At 50.2% G+C, this 15,688-nt stretch overlaps 1 protein-coding gene across 3 annotated transcripts; it reads left to right on the forward strand.

Annotated features, from left to right (window-relative positions):
* Positions 1–3,752: 3,752 nt before the first annotated feature.
* On the forward strand, positions 3,753–11,102 carry LGALS12 (galectin 12; the record flags this gene model as incomplete). 3 transcript variants are annotated; one of them, XM_082659112.1, is made up of 9 exons in its annotated part: positions 3,753–3,821; positions 5,548–5,636; positions 5,731–5,944; positions 6,770–6,889; positions 7,451–7,489; positions 8,123–8,149; positions 8,775–8,863; positions 10,341–10,491; positions 10,956–11,102. In XM_082659112.1, 9 exons carry the CDS (start codon positions 3,753–3,755, stop codon positions 11,100–11,102), a joined length of 945 nt encoding a protein of 314 aa, XP_082515238.1. The 3 variants fall into 3 exon arrangements, with proteins under 3 accessions (XP_082515238.1, XP_082515239.1, XP_082515240.1); XM_082659113.1 differs by lacking the exon at positions 8,123–8,149; XM_082659114.1 differs by lacking the exon at positions 7,451–7,489.
* Positions 11,103–15,688: the final 4,586 nt, after the last annotated feature.

Genomic DNA, 15,688 nt, shown 5'->3' on the forward strand with positions numbered 1-15,688 from the left:
ACTCACTTACAGGGCAGAATAGCACCAAAAGAAATTGAAGCTGTTTTCTCAAGAGTATATGAACATGCTTTTAGGCAGTAGCATCCATTCCTTCAAAAACACTGACTGGACATCCCTGGTGTCCGGGCTCCATCCAGACTGATTCCTGTGCGCCCACCTCCTCCAAAATGGTCTTGGCTGAAATTAGCCAGCTTGCCACCGCCCCAGATTATACGTAAATCTTCTCTGTTTTTCCAGAATCTTCCCAATCTTTTTTTTTTTTTTTTTTTTTTTGCGGTACATGGGCCTCTCACTGTTGTGGCCTCTCCCGTTGCGGAGCACAGGCTCCGGATGTGCAGGCTCAGCGGCCATGGCTCACGGGCCCAGCCGCTCCGCGGCATGTGGGATCTTCCCGGACCGGGGCATGAACCCATGTCCCCTGCATCGGCAGACGGACTCTCAACCACTGCGCCACCAGGGAAGCCCTTCCCAATCATTTGATTCAAGATGTTGGAGTCACTTTTGGGGGCCCTTTCTCCTTGTCTCCCTTATCCAGGCTGCTGTTGGGTTCTGTCAATTCTTCTTGCCTAGTATTTCTCCTAATTATCCTACCCTCTGTTCCAGGATGATGCAAAACTGGTCCCGAGAGAAAGAGGATCCATGAGAGTTTCCAGATAGAAGGAATCAGATAGAAGAAAGGGGTGGAGGTGTAGACCAAAGTAGGTTAATCTATGCATTAGTCCCTCCCTAGGCCCGGAGAGTTATACCCATTCAGGAGCAGGGACTGTGAAAGAGGCTGCTGGACCATAGAAAGGGGGAGAGTGGGGCACCTTGAGATCCCTGAAAGTGGATTATGTTTCCCAGGCTATTAACTGGTAATTGACAGATATCAATAAAATTGCCTCAATTACAATCTGTGGCCAGCTACAGGAGTATATGGACAATTTTGTGCTTGGGCCACAATTCCACACCTGCTGGGGGAGACACAGAGAAGGAGGCAGAGACAGGACAGGAGCCATAAACCATCACCTCTTATAGTCATTCAGTCTTTAAATAGATTTTGAGCACTTCCTCTGTGTCAGGCATTTGCTTGGTACTGAGAGTGTAAGAATAACTCTCCCTCGTGGAACTTATAGGTGGGGAGTAGGGGGAATGGGAGACAAACATTAAACAATTCTTTTTTTAAATATTTATTTATTTATTTGGCTGCGCCAGGTCTTCGTTGCAGCATGTGGGATGTTTTGTTTTGTTTTTTAGTTGTGGTATGCGGGATCTAGTTCCCTGACCAGGGATCGAACCTGAGCCCCCGGCATTGGGAACGCGGAGTCTTGACCACTGGACCACCAGGGAAGTTCCAAACAATTCTTCAGTATATAATGACAAGTTATGTTAAGTGCTCTGAGGAAAAAAGCACAGGGTGGAGGGAATTGGGAGGATGGGGTGGGAGGGTGCCCGTCTGGGGCAGGGGAAACCCACCTGCCAGTGTCAGGGTCACCATCAGCCCTTTCCTGGAGCTCTCCCACAAGTCCCCCCCTCACTCTGGCTCAGGAAGAGGAATTTACCCCCCTGTGTCCACCCCAAGACAGAACAACAGACACTAAGACCCTCTCTTATGCTGGAGCCTCTTAGATCAGATTCAACAAGTTCTGGACATGTGCTTTAAGCCAACCAGGTCCCTCCCAGTTGTCGAAAGCTGGGGTCACCTGAAAAGAGAAATGAAATGCACCATCCCCCTTCCTTCTGCTGCCTTCCCACTGCAGGTCCTCAGCATCCCCCTCTCCCGACTGCTGCAATACCTTGGAGTTTCAAAAAGAGAACAGTTATAACTACTCTTCTGTTATGGGCTGAACTGTGTTCCCCACCCCCAAGTCATACGTTGAGTCTTAACCCCCAGTACATAGGATGTGACTGTATTTGGAGATAAGGCCTTTAAAAAGATGATTAAGGTAAAATGAGGTCAAGTAGGTGGACCCTAATCCAATATGACCAGTCTCCCTACAAGAAGAAATTAGGACACAAAATCGGCAAGCCAAGGAGAGAGGCCCCAGAAGAAAACAACCCTGCTGACATCCTGATCTGGGCTTCTAGCCTCCAGAACTGTGAGAAAATAAACTCCTGTTGTTTCAGCCACCCAGTCCCTGGTATTTCGCTATGGTGGCCCTGGCTCCTCAATTCACAGAAGAGGCGCTGAGGCTGGGATGGGAGTGGGGGAGGGGCACCATTGGGGCGCTACCAGGCTGGGACCAGGACCCAGATCTGACTCCCAGCGGCAAGGCCAGCCTTGTCCCTGCCCAAATGGTTTCTCCACCTTTCATTTCTCCTCCTTCCTCAATGCACCTCTGATCAAATTTCCCGCACGAAACACCTTCAGCCACGCAGCTCCACCTACCCAGCAGGATCTGAACAAACACCTTGGCTCTGTATCCCAAGCCCTGCCGGTTTGGACCTAAGTCAGTGCTTCTCAAACATTAACATGCATCAGAATCACCGGGAGAGCACGTTAAAATGCTGATTCCTGGGCGCTGCCCCCCAGTAGTTCTGGGGTGGGGCCCTTGCATTTCTAACAAGCTTCCAGGCAGCCCTTCAGTAGCACAGCTAACACACGTCTTTCCGCAGCACTGCCCAAGCACTCGCCCCACCATCAGAGCAGCTGCTTACTTTTCCCTCACCACCCCGTGCCCTTGAGCCTTTGCCCAGCCTGGCCCTGCCAGCAATTCCCTGCTGCCACGTCTGACGCTGTGGTCAGATCCTGGGGCCTCCCAACTCATGATAAAGTTGAGAGGTTGTGCTGCTTTTTAAAGGGAAAGGCTTATTGGAATTTGAACCAGAACCGGAATGATTCCAGTCCAGAGGATCATAGGGGAGCTTGAAAAAAACAAAAAGACAGAAACCTAGACCCACCCCCAGATACAGACCTCCCTTTGAGACAGGAGACACGCTACTGTGATCACCCTTTCTACATACAGATAATCGAAGGGAACCCCAGAGAGGGTCAGTGACTTGTTCCAGGGCACACAGCACGTTAGAGCAGAAGCTGAGCAAGGACCCAGGTCTCCTTCGGTGCAGCTGTGTGCTCCCCGCTGCCCACCACTCCCTTTTCTGAGCCTAAGACGGTCTTCTCTCTCCCTGCCTTTTCTCACCTTTCCCCATCGCACTTTCTTGTGACCCCGTCTGGGCCCTGGCATTTCCACCCAGTGCTGAAATGGAGCCCCCAAAGGACTGTAAAATTTGCCAAAGGGAGAAGAGTGGGGAAAGGGGTGGGAAATGAGGGAGAGAGATGGAAACCTTTGTGGGGAGGGGAGGGGAAGCCACTCATTTGGTGTCCAGGAAGCTGGGGGCGGGGCTTCTCCTGGGACCTGCCCCCGTGTACCATCACCCCTGCCTCTGACCCCTGGAGGGCTCAGGCTGCAGCCCGGGAAATCACAAACCCCGCTGGCCCCAAAGGAGCCAGCCTCTGGCTTCCCTCTGCGACGGGCTCTGTGCTTCAGACCCTGAGGGTTAGTTAGTACAAGCTACGCGCCCTTCAACACGGATCTCTTCTGACACCCAGTCCAGCCGGTGGGGCTGGAGCTGGTGTGGGGCGCTGGACAGCTGCCCTCCCAGACCTGCTCCAAGCACCATTAGGAAGGACCCTGCCAGGTGCAGGTGAGACTGACAGGTGGGAGAGCTGCCCCAGGCATTTAGGACCTGGCTGGGAAAGGTGAGTCAGTCCAGTGGGGGCAGGGCTCCTGGAATCAGGACCTGCAGCCCAAGTTGGAGGCCCCCCCTCCACCATGTCGCCTGGAGAAAAACTGGACCCACTTCCTGACACTTTCATCCTGCAGCCGCCAGTCTTCCACCCGGTGAGCAGCCGCTCGGGTCCAGAACCTCCTGGGTCTCAGGGCTCCCCCTTCCAGCTGGGCCCCGTATCCCAGGTTGGGGGCTGGAGAGGCCCTCAGTCATAGGTCCTGTTTCCCTGGCCCCTGCCCATGGGCTCTGGAAGGCCACCCTGAGCTTAGCAAAGTGGCTGACAGCTCATTCCCACTCGCGTGTCCATGACTGCTGGGTTCACAGGGTCCTTGCATTTTAAAAGTAGTAGGGCCTGGAGACAGAGTGGTGTCCCCTACTGTACGATGGGTGGCTAGGAGGGTCTGGGGGAGTGCGTAGTATCATCAGGGGAACATCGATCACTAGGAAGGGCAGGCTCATCTCCAGCCTGGGAGTCAGGTCGGAACCCCCAAGTGAGAGATGGTGTCGGGGTTTCCTTGATTCCTCCTTCAGCCCAGTGCCCTGCAGATTTCCTGAAGCCCGACAGTGCTTTACAGAAGGCTGAACTCCCAGCAGACTCCACCCTCCCACTAACGAACACTAATTATCACTTTCCCTTTACTTGGTCCTCGCCTCCCAGGAGAACTGCTTTGCCTCAGTTAATTACAGGCCAGGCCCAGAGCCTGGGAAGCAGGAGGGACTGACACGCTGAGCCTGGCTAAGCTGTGGGTGCTCCGACAGCCCGGGGTCTCCCACACTTCCCCAGGTGCCTGAGTGGTGGGATGAAGCAGCCGCCCAGGTTACAGTGGCTCCTTGCTTTGCAAGCTGCGAAATCCCACCTGGAGGGCAACGCGGTTGGATCTCAGCTCTTTCTGGGCAGTTCAGGCTTCTGAAGGCTGCTGGGAGTTGGAGAACACCGCACGAGGCCCTGTCTCGAGATACTGCCCAATGAGTACCTGCTGCACGTTCACATTTATTCTGCACACACCTGCTCAGAGCCCACTCTGTGCCAGGCCAGGCACTGAGCCTGGAGAAGCGAAAGACAGGGCTTCGGCTCTGAAGGGCTTGTGCCTTCCAGCATGAACAACCGGCCACACGGCTCCCTCGAAGCCAGACGGCCAAGGGCCAAACTAGCCGTGCCAGGGGAGAGCACGGCGAGGGAAGGAATAATTCAGGCACCAGAATGGACGATGCTTGGAGAAGGTGTCAGAGCCTGGAAAGTCAAGTCAGGTTTCACAGGGTAGAAGGAGAGGAGAGGAAACACCCCAGCAAGGGTCAGGAGTGGTCAAAGCGTACGCTGTATTTTAGGAATGCCAGGGGAAAGGTGAGCTGGGAAGGTAGGCTGGGGTCATTATCAGGTATCTTTCCAGGTGTCCATATCAGGGTCTGCGCTCAGATCCCAATGTGTCCACCCTTCTGCCTCCCACTTCCCAGGTTCTGGCCAATAAACAGTCCCTGGGAAGCCTCGACACCAGGCTTCTGGAGGCCAGGGTGGCAACCGGGGAACAGTAAGCCTCACTGGGGGCACTACTGTGCCCTAGGAGCTGGGGTAAGGGGCCGGACTGGTGCCCCAAGGGGGCAGTGGGGCTGAATCTGGTTTGCCAGTGCCGTGTGGCTTTGATGTGTGAGGGTCCAGGAAAGGGGAGAAGATGGAAGAGAACACTTCAGAGAAAACTAATTTTTCCCCATTAGGACATTTTCTGTTTGGGGTGGGAGCGCTGAGTCTTCTTGTTCCTCTTTCCTCCCCACCGCACCCCCCGACCCAGGGGTCCCTAGGCCCTTTCTTCAGCCCTGTATGGATGGGTTTATCCCCTCGTTCAGGTGGTTCCTTACGTCGCGACGATTTTTGGTGGCCTGCGAGCAGGCAAGATGGTGGTGCTCCAGGGAGCGGTTCCTCTAAATGCACGCAGGTAAGGGAAGCGCCCGGCAGGGCTCCCTCTCCACCTTCAGGGTCTCCGGGAGTCTCTGGCCGCAGGTGCCCTTTGGGGGCCTCATCTCCCCTAGGTTCCAGGTGGACTTCCAGTGCGGCTGCAGCCTGCACCCCCGGCCAGATATCGCCATCCACTTCAACCCTCGCTTCCACACCACCAAGCCGCACGTCATCTGCAACACCCTGCGCGGCGGGCGCTGGCAAGCCGAGGCCCGGTGGCCCCATCTGGCCCTGCGGAAAGGAGCGAGCTTCCTCATCCTCTTTCTCTTTGGAAATGAGGAGATGAAGGTGAACGGAAGGGGAGATCAGGGAGTCTAGAACTGGTGTCCCTCTGCTTCTCTTTCCTTCAGCCAAGTTCCCCATGTCACTGCGTTAAGCGGTATGTGGGGGGATGGCGCACAGAGTCCAGTACCCAGAGGACCAAGGAGCTGCCAAGCCCAGTCCCAAGCTGCCCTGGGCCCACTTGGTCCGATACAGACGGCAGCATTCAGTGGGCCCTATGGTGCCGGCCCTGCAGAGGGTGCCACTGCCACCATCACAGGGAGCGTCTAGAGAGCGCCTGCAGTATGCCGGGCGCTGTTCTAATCCCTTAAGTATTAGCTCACTGCATCCTCACAGCAGTCCATGAGGAGGGCACCGTCATTCTCCCCGTCTCACGGAAGAGGGGGAAGGGACAGGGAGAGTGAAGCCTCAGGGCCTCCACCGCTGATGTGAACTCCTGCCAGGAAGATCTTCAGACTTCTCCAGGGGAGAGGGAGCTGGTGGGAGCCAGCAGTGGAGGGGGGCACCTGTGGGACAGGGGTCACACAGCCTCCGGAGGCTCCTCACCTGTGGATGGTGGGGAGGGCTCGGGGGCTGCTGCTCCAGCTGCTGGTAGGTCAGCTGAGAGGCGAAATGGGGCCAGCATGGGGTGTCAGGGGCCCGGAGGGGCGTTGAAGTTGCCAGCTCCCCAAGCCTCGGGCACCTGGTCTGTAAAACATGCCTGCCTTGTAGAGTTGGTGTGAAGTTAAATGAGGAAAATTCCAGAAAGGATGTTCATGATGCCTGGCACGTTAGTGTGAACTCAGGACCATCAGCTGCTGCTGAGCCAGCCTAGTCTGTCTGTCTCTCTAGGTGAGTGTAAATGGACAACACTTTCTCCATTACCGCTACCAGCTCCCGCTGTCTCGTGTAGACACCTTGGGCATATATGGAGATATCCTGGTGACGGCCGTTGGATTCCTGAACATCAGCGTAAGTTCCCTTGGGGCCAAGTCCTGGGTGGCAGCAGCCTCTGACTTCCCCTGATGCCTGGACAGGCCCAGGACCCCCTCCCGCCCCAGACAAGCCCTGTCACACCAATTATAGCCAAGGTGGAGGGCATCCATCCAGGTGTTGGACATGAGGAGGGGTGAGGTGACCACAGAAGGTGGGTCCAAGAGCCTCGGGCAGAATCCTAGCCTGGGCATGGGGTCTGGTCAATGAGGAGCAGTGGCCAGAGGCAGATGACTTGGAGTCTTGGACCTGTGGGGTATCATTCCCAGCTGAGGAGCTGATTAAAAATGCAGATTTCTGAGACCCGCCATCAGAGATTCTGATTCAGTAAGTCGGAGGTGGGGCCCGGGAATCAGCGTGTTCAAAATGCCGGGTTGGAGAAGCCCTGACGAGGCCTCGGGGAGAGGAGGAGTTCTCAAGGCCAAAGCTGGCCTCTGCCCCCTCCCAGGCACTGGAGGGCAGGTGGGAGCGAAATCAATCAAGCTCTGGGGCTTGCAGTGGTCCCGAATCTGGCCTGCTGCTTTTTCTCTCTCCTCACAGCCATTTGTGGAGGGCGGTAGCGAGTATCCGGTTGGACACGTGAGTCTCCTGCGAGCAGAGTTGGCCCTCGCGGTCCCAGCCACGCCAGCTGAGCCACTGACTCTCCCTCCTCCCCCAGCGGGACCCGCCCCTCGCTGGGCTGCTGCTCATTTTGCACAAGGCCCATCTGCCCCCTCCCTCACTGTGCGGTTGCCATGGAGACGGCTGGCCCCACCTCAGTCCCTGGAAGCCTGGATTTGCCTCTCCCAGCACCAGGGCCAGCTCGGGAGGATGGCTGGGGGAAGACTGGCTTCCCGGAACGGGCAGGGCCCCAGTCTTCCTATCAGAAGATCCGTCTCAATTGGAGCTTTCAGTTCTTAGCATCCCTGTGAGGTAGTGGGTTGGCCAGCAGGGCAGAAGGGGAGATGACGCGCCCAGGGACTTGCTCAGAGCCACAGAGTGCGTGCATGACAGGTCCGCCCCCCCCACCCCCGTCCAGTTCTCCTGCATTATTCCAGAGCTGGTGTCCATCTGAATTCAAGAGGGCCCCACTGGGGTTCCAGTCATTTCCCTGTAGTATCTCTGAGAGGGGCAAACCCCAAATATCCCCATTTTTAAAGAATAATATCGAGGTTCCCTTTCAATGAGCAAACACCATGTGGCCTCCATGTCCCCTTTTTCTCTCCTTGACAGCCTTTCCTGCTGAAGAGCCCCAGCCTGGTGAGTGACCTCCCCCTTCTCGGCCTGGCAGAGGGACAGTCCCTCACCTGCTCCATCAGGAGTGGGAGGGCACCCCCTCCCACTCATATCCCGTATGCTGGTGGCATATGGCCTCAGCATCAGGGTCTCCCCTTCTTTATAGGAAACTGCAGGCTATGGGTGGGCCAGTCGACTTCAGGCTGAAACTCCAGCTTCATTTTACCTTTTCTCCATTTATTCTGCACACAATTATCTGATACTCTCCTGTGCTAGGCCCAGAGCCAGGCTCTAGGATGGAGGGACAAATCAGTCCCAGCCCCCCCCCCCCAGCTGCCCACAGGCTGGTAGGGGGGCAGACCAATGAATGAGCCGTTACAGTTTGGAGCACAGCATTAGGGGCTCCCAGCACGGGGGCTGGGCGGGTGGGGGGGAGGCCAGAGAGAGCCGAGTACTAGAGACAGGCCCACAGTAGGTGTTTAATAACTGAGCACAAGTGTCTCCTGGATGCAGGCCTAGAGGCAGAGATTAACCAGCCCCGGGGCTCCCTGGCCCCTGAGGGCAGCCCATGAAGCAGCTCCTAGGGGCAGTATCCCTCCCCGAGCCCCTCTGTGAGTCCCCCTCTCAGTCATCTCCCGTGTTCCCTCAGGAGGTGCCCTGCTCGCGTGCCCTTCCCCAGGGTCTCTGGCCCGGACAGGTCATCATAGTGAGGGGGCTGGTCTTGCCGGAGCCAAAGGAGTAAGTATGCAGAAGGAGGGGCAGGAGGGGCATCTCTGTGCCAGGCACAAGCTTGATAAACATCGCAGCTTTAACCCCCAGCACCACTGCTCAATCCCCATCCTCCAGATCAGGAAACGGAGGAGCAGAGAGCAGAAGTAAGTTGCCCAAGGTTGCAGGGCTTGTGAAAGTCTGATCTGGGGTCGGGTCCAGGGCTCTGGTGCCTTCGTGGCACCAGCAACTCCCACTCCGGGAGTATCTTCCCTGTCTGTGCATGTGGTCAGGCCAACCAGCCTCTCACCGCAGGTCCCAGCTGGAGCCTCAAGAAAGGCCCTTAAAGGCATAGGCTGAGACCCAGAGAGAGGATGTGACCTCCCACAGTGCCCTGGTTTAGGAAACACAGCCAGGCGACCCCAGAGAAGAGGCCCAGTGCTGGGAGGTGGGGACTTGGAGGGACGCAGTAACCAAGTGGATGCTTCCTGACTTCTCCCATAGGGGGTGCTCATGCTTCATTTCCCAAACCTGCGGATTCCACGCCACTTAGACAAGTGTCTTTCTCGTTCCCTTTCTTTGTTTCTTTCCTTTTCCTTCTTTCCTTTCCTTCTTCCCCTCCATCCTTCCTTCCCTCCTCCCTTCCTTCCTTCTGGAATTGCATTGGATTTCATGACTTTTCTGGGCCAGATTTCCTGGGTTTGACTTCTGCTGAGGACACTTAAAACCTGTGCAGGGCTTCCCTGGTGGCGCAGTGGTTGAGAGTCCGCCTGCCGATGCAGGGAACACGGGTTCGTGCCCCGGTCCGGGAAGATCCCACATGCTGCGGAGCGGCTGGGCCCGTGAGCCATGGCCGCTGGGCCTGTGTGTCCAGAGCCTGTGCTCCGCAACGGGAGAGACCACAACAGTGAGAGGCCCGCGTAGCGCAAAAAAAACAAAACAAAACAAAATCTGTGGTCTTGGCCAGGTCACTACACCTCTCTTAGCCTGGAGTGCTGAGTTCCCCCATCAGAAAAAAAGGAGAAAGATAATCCCACTCTACAGGGAAAATGAAAAAGTTCCCAGTGAGGGAAAGAACCCCACTCCTCCCCAAGCTTGGAGCCAGGAGACTAGGTGCTTATCTTAGCTCAATTCACATGGTTATTATTAGTGACACAGCGAATGATTTTACTGCTCTCTCTCTCAAGGGCCATGATTCACGTGTCCTCAGAGGCCAGGCAGGTCACGTAGTGAGGCACCAGCTTGGGAATGTGGTGGAGGGGAAAGAATATTTCCATAGATCTTCTGATGCCAGATCTTCTAATTATTTAAAAGAGAAGCTGAAAGCTATCTTTTATATAAACTTTCTCAATTTTTGAAAATGGTATTACTTTAAAGTTGAAGAATGCCGTGGACCAGCCAGAACATTTCTACAGGTTAAGTCAGCCCTGGGCCACAGACATCAAGGCTTAGCACCGCCCCTGGCACTTAGCAAGCCTTCAGCCCCTTCTCCGGCCCCTTTCCGCAGTTTCACGCTCAGTCTGCTGGACGACGCCGCCCACGTTCCTGTGACGCTCAGGGCTTCCTTCGCCGACAGAACTCTGGCCTGGGTCTCCCGCTGGGGCCGGAAGAAACTGATCTTGGCCCCCTTCCTCTTCTACCCGCAGCGATTCTTCGAGGTGGGTCGGAGCCAATATGCCTGGTCCCTCTGGGGTGGAGTGCAGAGCCACATTCCCATCCGGGAGACTGGGGGTGTGTCGGGGGCGGGGCAGGGAAGCCAGTGCCCACTGGGGGAGAGGAGATCTGGGCTGGGGATCCCATGCCCAAAAACCCCTCTTTAATTAATCAGGGGGGGCCCTGGCCTCAGCATTATCAAAAAGCCCCCCTAATGACTCCAGTGTGCCGCTGAGGTTGAGACCACTCGTCCAGGGAGAGCAACGACCCCTTTTACAGATGGTGAAACTGAGGCCAAAGCCTGGGCAGATCCTTGTGGAAGGGCTGATGATGAGCTGGGCCCCTAGTCCTGGTCTTTTCCACCACTGGGTGCCCCATGGGTGCAATCTTTGTGTCCTTGCCAGGTGGGGCATCAGGCAGGCAAGGGAGGGTCTGGAAGCCTGCAGAGCCCCATGCCCTCCTTTCCCAGGTTCTGCTCCTATGCCAAGAGGGAGAGCTGAAGCTGGTGCTCAGTGGGCAGGGCGTGGGGGCCACCAGCCTGGGCCAGCAGGCCCTGGAGCGGCTGCGGGAGCTGCGAATCAGTGGCAGCGTCCAGCTCTACTGCGTCCACTACTGAGGAGGGATCCAGAGAGCCCAGCCAGAGAAGAAGAGGGCCAGCCTATAGCCGGGGCCCCATCAGATGGCCCCACTCTCCTATCCTCATTAAAATCTCCACCTGCCAACAGGGTGTCAGGCCTGGCTCACTTCTGGAACCAGGAGCCTGAGTCTGCAGGTGCTTTGGACCCCACAGCAGAAAGGGGGCACAAGAGTGTGAAGGCTCCAGAAACTCTGCAGTTCCCTCCACCAGGAGCCTGGGATTTGTCTATGCCTTCCTTCAGGGCCTAGACAAGGAGGCAGGCTTTGTAGCCCAATGAAGGTACTCCAAAATGCAGCGGCTTTAAACATTTAGATGTTTATTTCCTTCTCATCTAAACAGAAAAATCGTCCAGGTCAGTGGGGCAACTTTGCTCATTATGGACCTTCTGGGTCATCCTAGTCATCATGCCACCACCCCCCAGGGCATCAGCATCACCTGCATGGCAGAAGCTCAGTAGCCACCACATCTAGGTTTCAACCGCTGAGAAGGCAAATAGAGAATACGGACAAGGCCCATCTGATGTCATAAGCCCGACCTGGGATTAGCACACGCTATCACTCACGTCTCATTGGCAAGTACTCAGTCACGCAGCCACGTTATCTGCAAGGGAGATATCTGCAAGGTCATCCCTCCACGGGAGGACCACGTGCCTGGCCATAGTTCTACTCCTGTGGTTCCCGGAATATTTGGTTTGTTTATACTTTACCATCTTATTTTGTGTTTTCTATTTACCATTGCTATTTTTCATCGTATTTTCAGCTTTCAGACTTGCTATTGGATTGATAAAGTCTTCTTTATCACCCTCCCCCGTTTTTTCCTTATGCTGATTTGGAAGTTGTAAATTCCATTTTATACTTCTAGTGGTTGTCCTTACTCTTTATTTTATTTTTTTAGTTAACACAATAAAATTGACTTTGGGGGGGTGGGTAAAATTCTGAGTCTTAACATATACGTAGATCTGTGTGGCCCCTACCACAATCAAGATATATAACAGCTCCATCATTCCAAAAAATGCCCTGGTGTTATTTCTGTGTATTTGCACCTCCTCCATCCGCTCCCTTAACCCCCAGCAACTCCCTGATCTGCTCTCCATGACTCTATTTTGTGTTTTTGAGAATGTCATAAAAATGGAATCAGGTAGGATGTGACCTTTTGAAACTGATTTCTTTCAATCAGCATTACCCTTTGGAGATTAATCTAAGTGGCTGTATGTATCAGTGACTCATTCCTGTTTATTACTCAGTAGTATCCCGTCGTACCACAATTGACCCACTGAAGAACATTCGGGTGGTTTTCAGTTTTTGACAATTAATGCATAGAGCAGCTAAAATCATTTGTATACAAGTCTTTGTATGAATGTAACTTTTCATTTCTCTTGGGTTAATACCTACTAGTGAGATTGATGGATCATATGGTAAATGCATGTTTAACTTTATAAGAAACTGTCACAATTTTCCAGAGTAGTTTTGGGAATTTTGCTTTCCCACCAGCAATCTATGAGATTTCCAGTCGTTCTGTACGCTCATCAATGCTCATAATTGTCAGTATTTTTTATGTTAGCCATCTTCATCGGTGTGTAGAGGTATCTCATTGTGGCTTTAATTTGTATTTGCCTAGTGGCTAAAGATGTTGAGCATCTTTTTATGTGCTAATTTTCCATCTGTGTATTCTCTCTGGTGCAGTGCCTGTTCAGATCTTTTCTCCATTTTTAACTGAGTTGTTTGTTTTCTTATCACTGACTTTTAAGAGTTTCTTTATATAGGCTGGATAAATGTCCTTTGTTAAATATGTGGTTTGTAAGTAATTTCTCCCAGTCTTAGCTTATCTTTTCATTCTCTAAACAGTTTCTTTCACAGAGCAAAAGTTTTTAATTTTGATAAAGTCCAATTCATCAATTTTTTCTGGAATCGTATTTTTGGTGTCATATCTAAGAAGTTTTTGCCTAATGAAAATTTTCTCCTTTGTTTTCTTCTAAAAGTTTTATACTTCATAGTTCACATATAGATCTATGATCCATTTTAAATTAATTGTTAATTATGTTGTGCAGTTTAGGTTGAAGTTTTATGAGGTTTCTTTTGGTTTGGTTTGGTTTGGTTTGGTTTTTGCATTTGGATGTCCAATTATTCCAGTAACATTTTTGAAAAGACTATCTATCCTTTGTTGAAGTGCTTTTGCAACTTTGTCAAAAATCAATTGGCCATATTTGGGCAAGCTTATTTTTGGACTCTATCGTGTTCCATTAATCTATGTGTCCGTCTCTTGGCCAATACCACACTGTCTTGACTACTGCATCTTTGTAGTAAATCTTGATAATGGGTAATGTAATTCCTCCAACTTTATTCTTCTTCAAAATTATTTTGACTCTTCTTGATCCTTTGCCTTTTCTTATAAATTTTAGAAGCAGCTTGTCCATACCTACAAGATATCCTGCAGGGATTTTGAAGGGAATTGCATTAAAATTTATAAAGCAACTTGGGAAAAATTGGCCTCTTTATTATGTTGAATCTTTCAATCCACTAACACAACAGGTCTTACCATTTACTTAGGTCTTTGATTTATTTCATCAGCATCTTCTAGTTTTTAGCATACAAATCCTATACATGTGTTATTAGATTTATAGCTAAGTATTTCATTTTTTTAGGGTTATTGTAAGTGGTATTTTTTAACTTCAGTTTGCAATTGTTTATTATAATTATATAGAAATATGATTGATTTTCTATATATTGAAGTGTTTTTGTCTATTACACAGAATCTTTTACATAAATCTTTTACATGTTGTCTGTGAAAAGGGGCAATTTTACTTCTTCCTTTCCAATCTATAAGACTTTATTTTTCCTGTCTTATTATGCTGGCTAAGAATTCTAGTGCAATGTTGAGTAGGACGAATGAGAGTAGACTTCTTTGCCTTGTTCCCAATATTAGGGAGGAAGCCTTATAATATTAACTATAGATTTTTTGTAGATGCCCCTTATCAAGTTAAGGACATACCCTTATATTTTAGTTTACTGAGAGTTTTTATTATTATTACTATTATTATGAATTTATCACAAATTATTATGAATGGATGTTGAATCTTGTCAAAGGTTTTTTCTGCATCAAATGATATGAACATTTGTTTTTTATTCTTTAGGCTATAAATATGGTGTATTACATAATTGATAATCAAATATTCAACCAGACTTGCATTTCTGTGATAAACTCTACTTTGCCGTGGTGTATTATTCCTTTTGAAAATATAGACATACCTCATTTTACTGTGCTTCATCTTAATTGTGCTTCACAGATATTGCATCTTTTAACAAATTCGAGGTTTATGGCAACCCTGTGTCATGCAAGTCTATCAGTGCCATTTTTTCCAACAGCATAATTTTTTAATTAAGGTATGTATGTCGTTTTTTAGATAGAATGCTATTGTATGCTTAATAGACTACAGTACAGTGCAAACATAACTTTCATGTGCACTGGAATACCAAAAAATTCCTGTGACTCTCTTTATTGTGATATTCGCTTTATTGTGGTGATGTGGAACCAAACCCACAATATCTCTGAGGTAGGCCTGTAGCTGGATTTGATTTGCTAAAATATTTTTGAGGATTTTAACATCTGGTTTATGAAGGATAATGATCTCTAATATTACTTTCCTGCACTATCATTGTCTGTTTTTGGTATCAGGGTAATGCTGTCCCCTCCTCTATTTTCTGGAAGCGTTTGTAAAAATTGGGGATACTTCTTTAATCTTTCATAGAATTTGCCAGGGAAGCTATCTAGACCTGGATATTTCCATCTGGAAGATTTTTAATTAAAAATTCAATTCCTGTAATAGGACATAGAAATAGGCTACGTATCTATTTCATCTTGGGTTGGTTTTGGTAGTTTGTGTTTTTCAAGAAATTGGTCCAGTTAATCTTAGTCATCCAATGTATATATGTAGGCGGAGTGCATAATATTATTTTCTTATCGTTTTAATGTCTGGGGGATCTTTAGTGAAAGCCCTTTTTTCACTTATGATATTGGTATAATTTGAATCTTTTTCCCTTTTTTTAATTGACCTTTTCAGAAAAACAGCTTTGGCCCCATTGATTTCCTCTTCTGTTTTCGGTTTCCAGTTTTATAGATTTCCACTCTTATCTTTATTATTTCCTTCTTTCTGCTTGCTTTGGTTTATTTTGCTCTTTTTTTCTAATTTCTTCAGTTGGAAGCTCAGAATACTGATTTTAAACTTTTCTTCTTTTCTAGCACAAGCATTTAATACAATAAATTTCTTCTCGGCACTTTAGCTATAACACACAAATTTTTATATTTTGGGTTTACATTTTGTTCATTTTAAAATATTTGCTAATGTCCATTGAGACTTCCTCTTTGACCAATGGATTATTTAGAAGTATGTCATTTAATTCCAAGTGTTGTAGATCATTCTGATATCTTTCCGTTATTGAGCTGTAGTTTAACTCACACTTTGTATAATTTCAATTATTTAAAAATTTTAAATATTTTCTTATGATCCAGAATATAAGCTTTAGTGCATGTTCTGTGGACACTTGAAAAGAATGTGTACTCTGATGTTG

The sequence above is a fragment of the Grampus griseus genome, assembly GCF_964374135.1.
Source record: "Grampus griseus genome assembly, chromosome: 8".
Classification (NCBI taxonomy): Eukaryota; Metazoa; Chordata; class Mammalia; order Artiodactyla; family Delphinidae; genus Grampus; species Grampus griseus.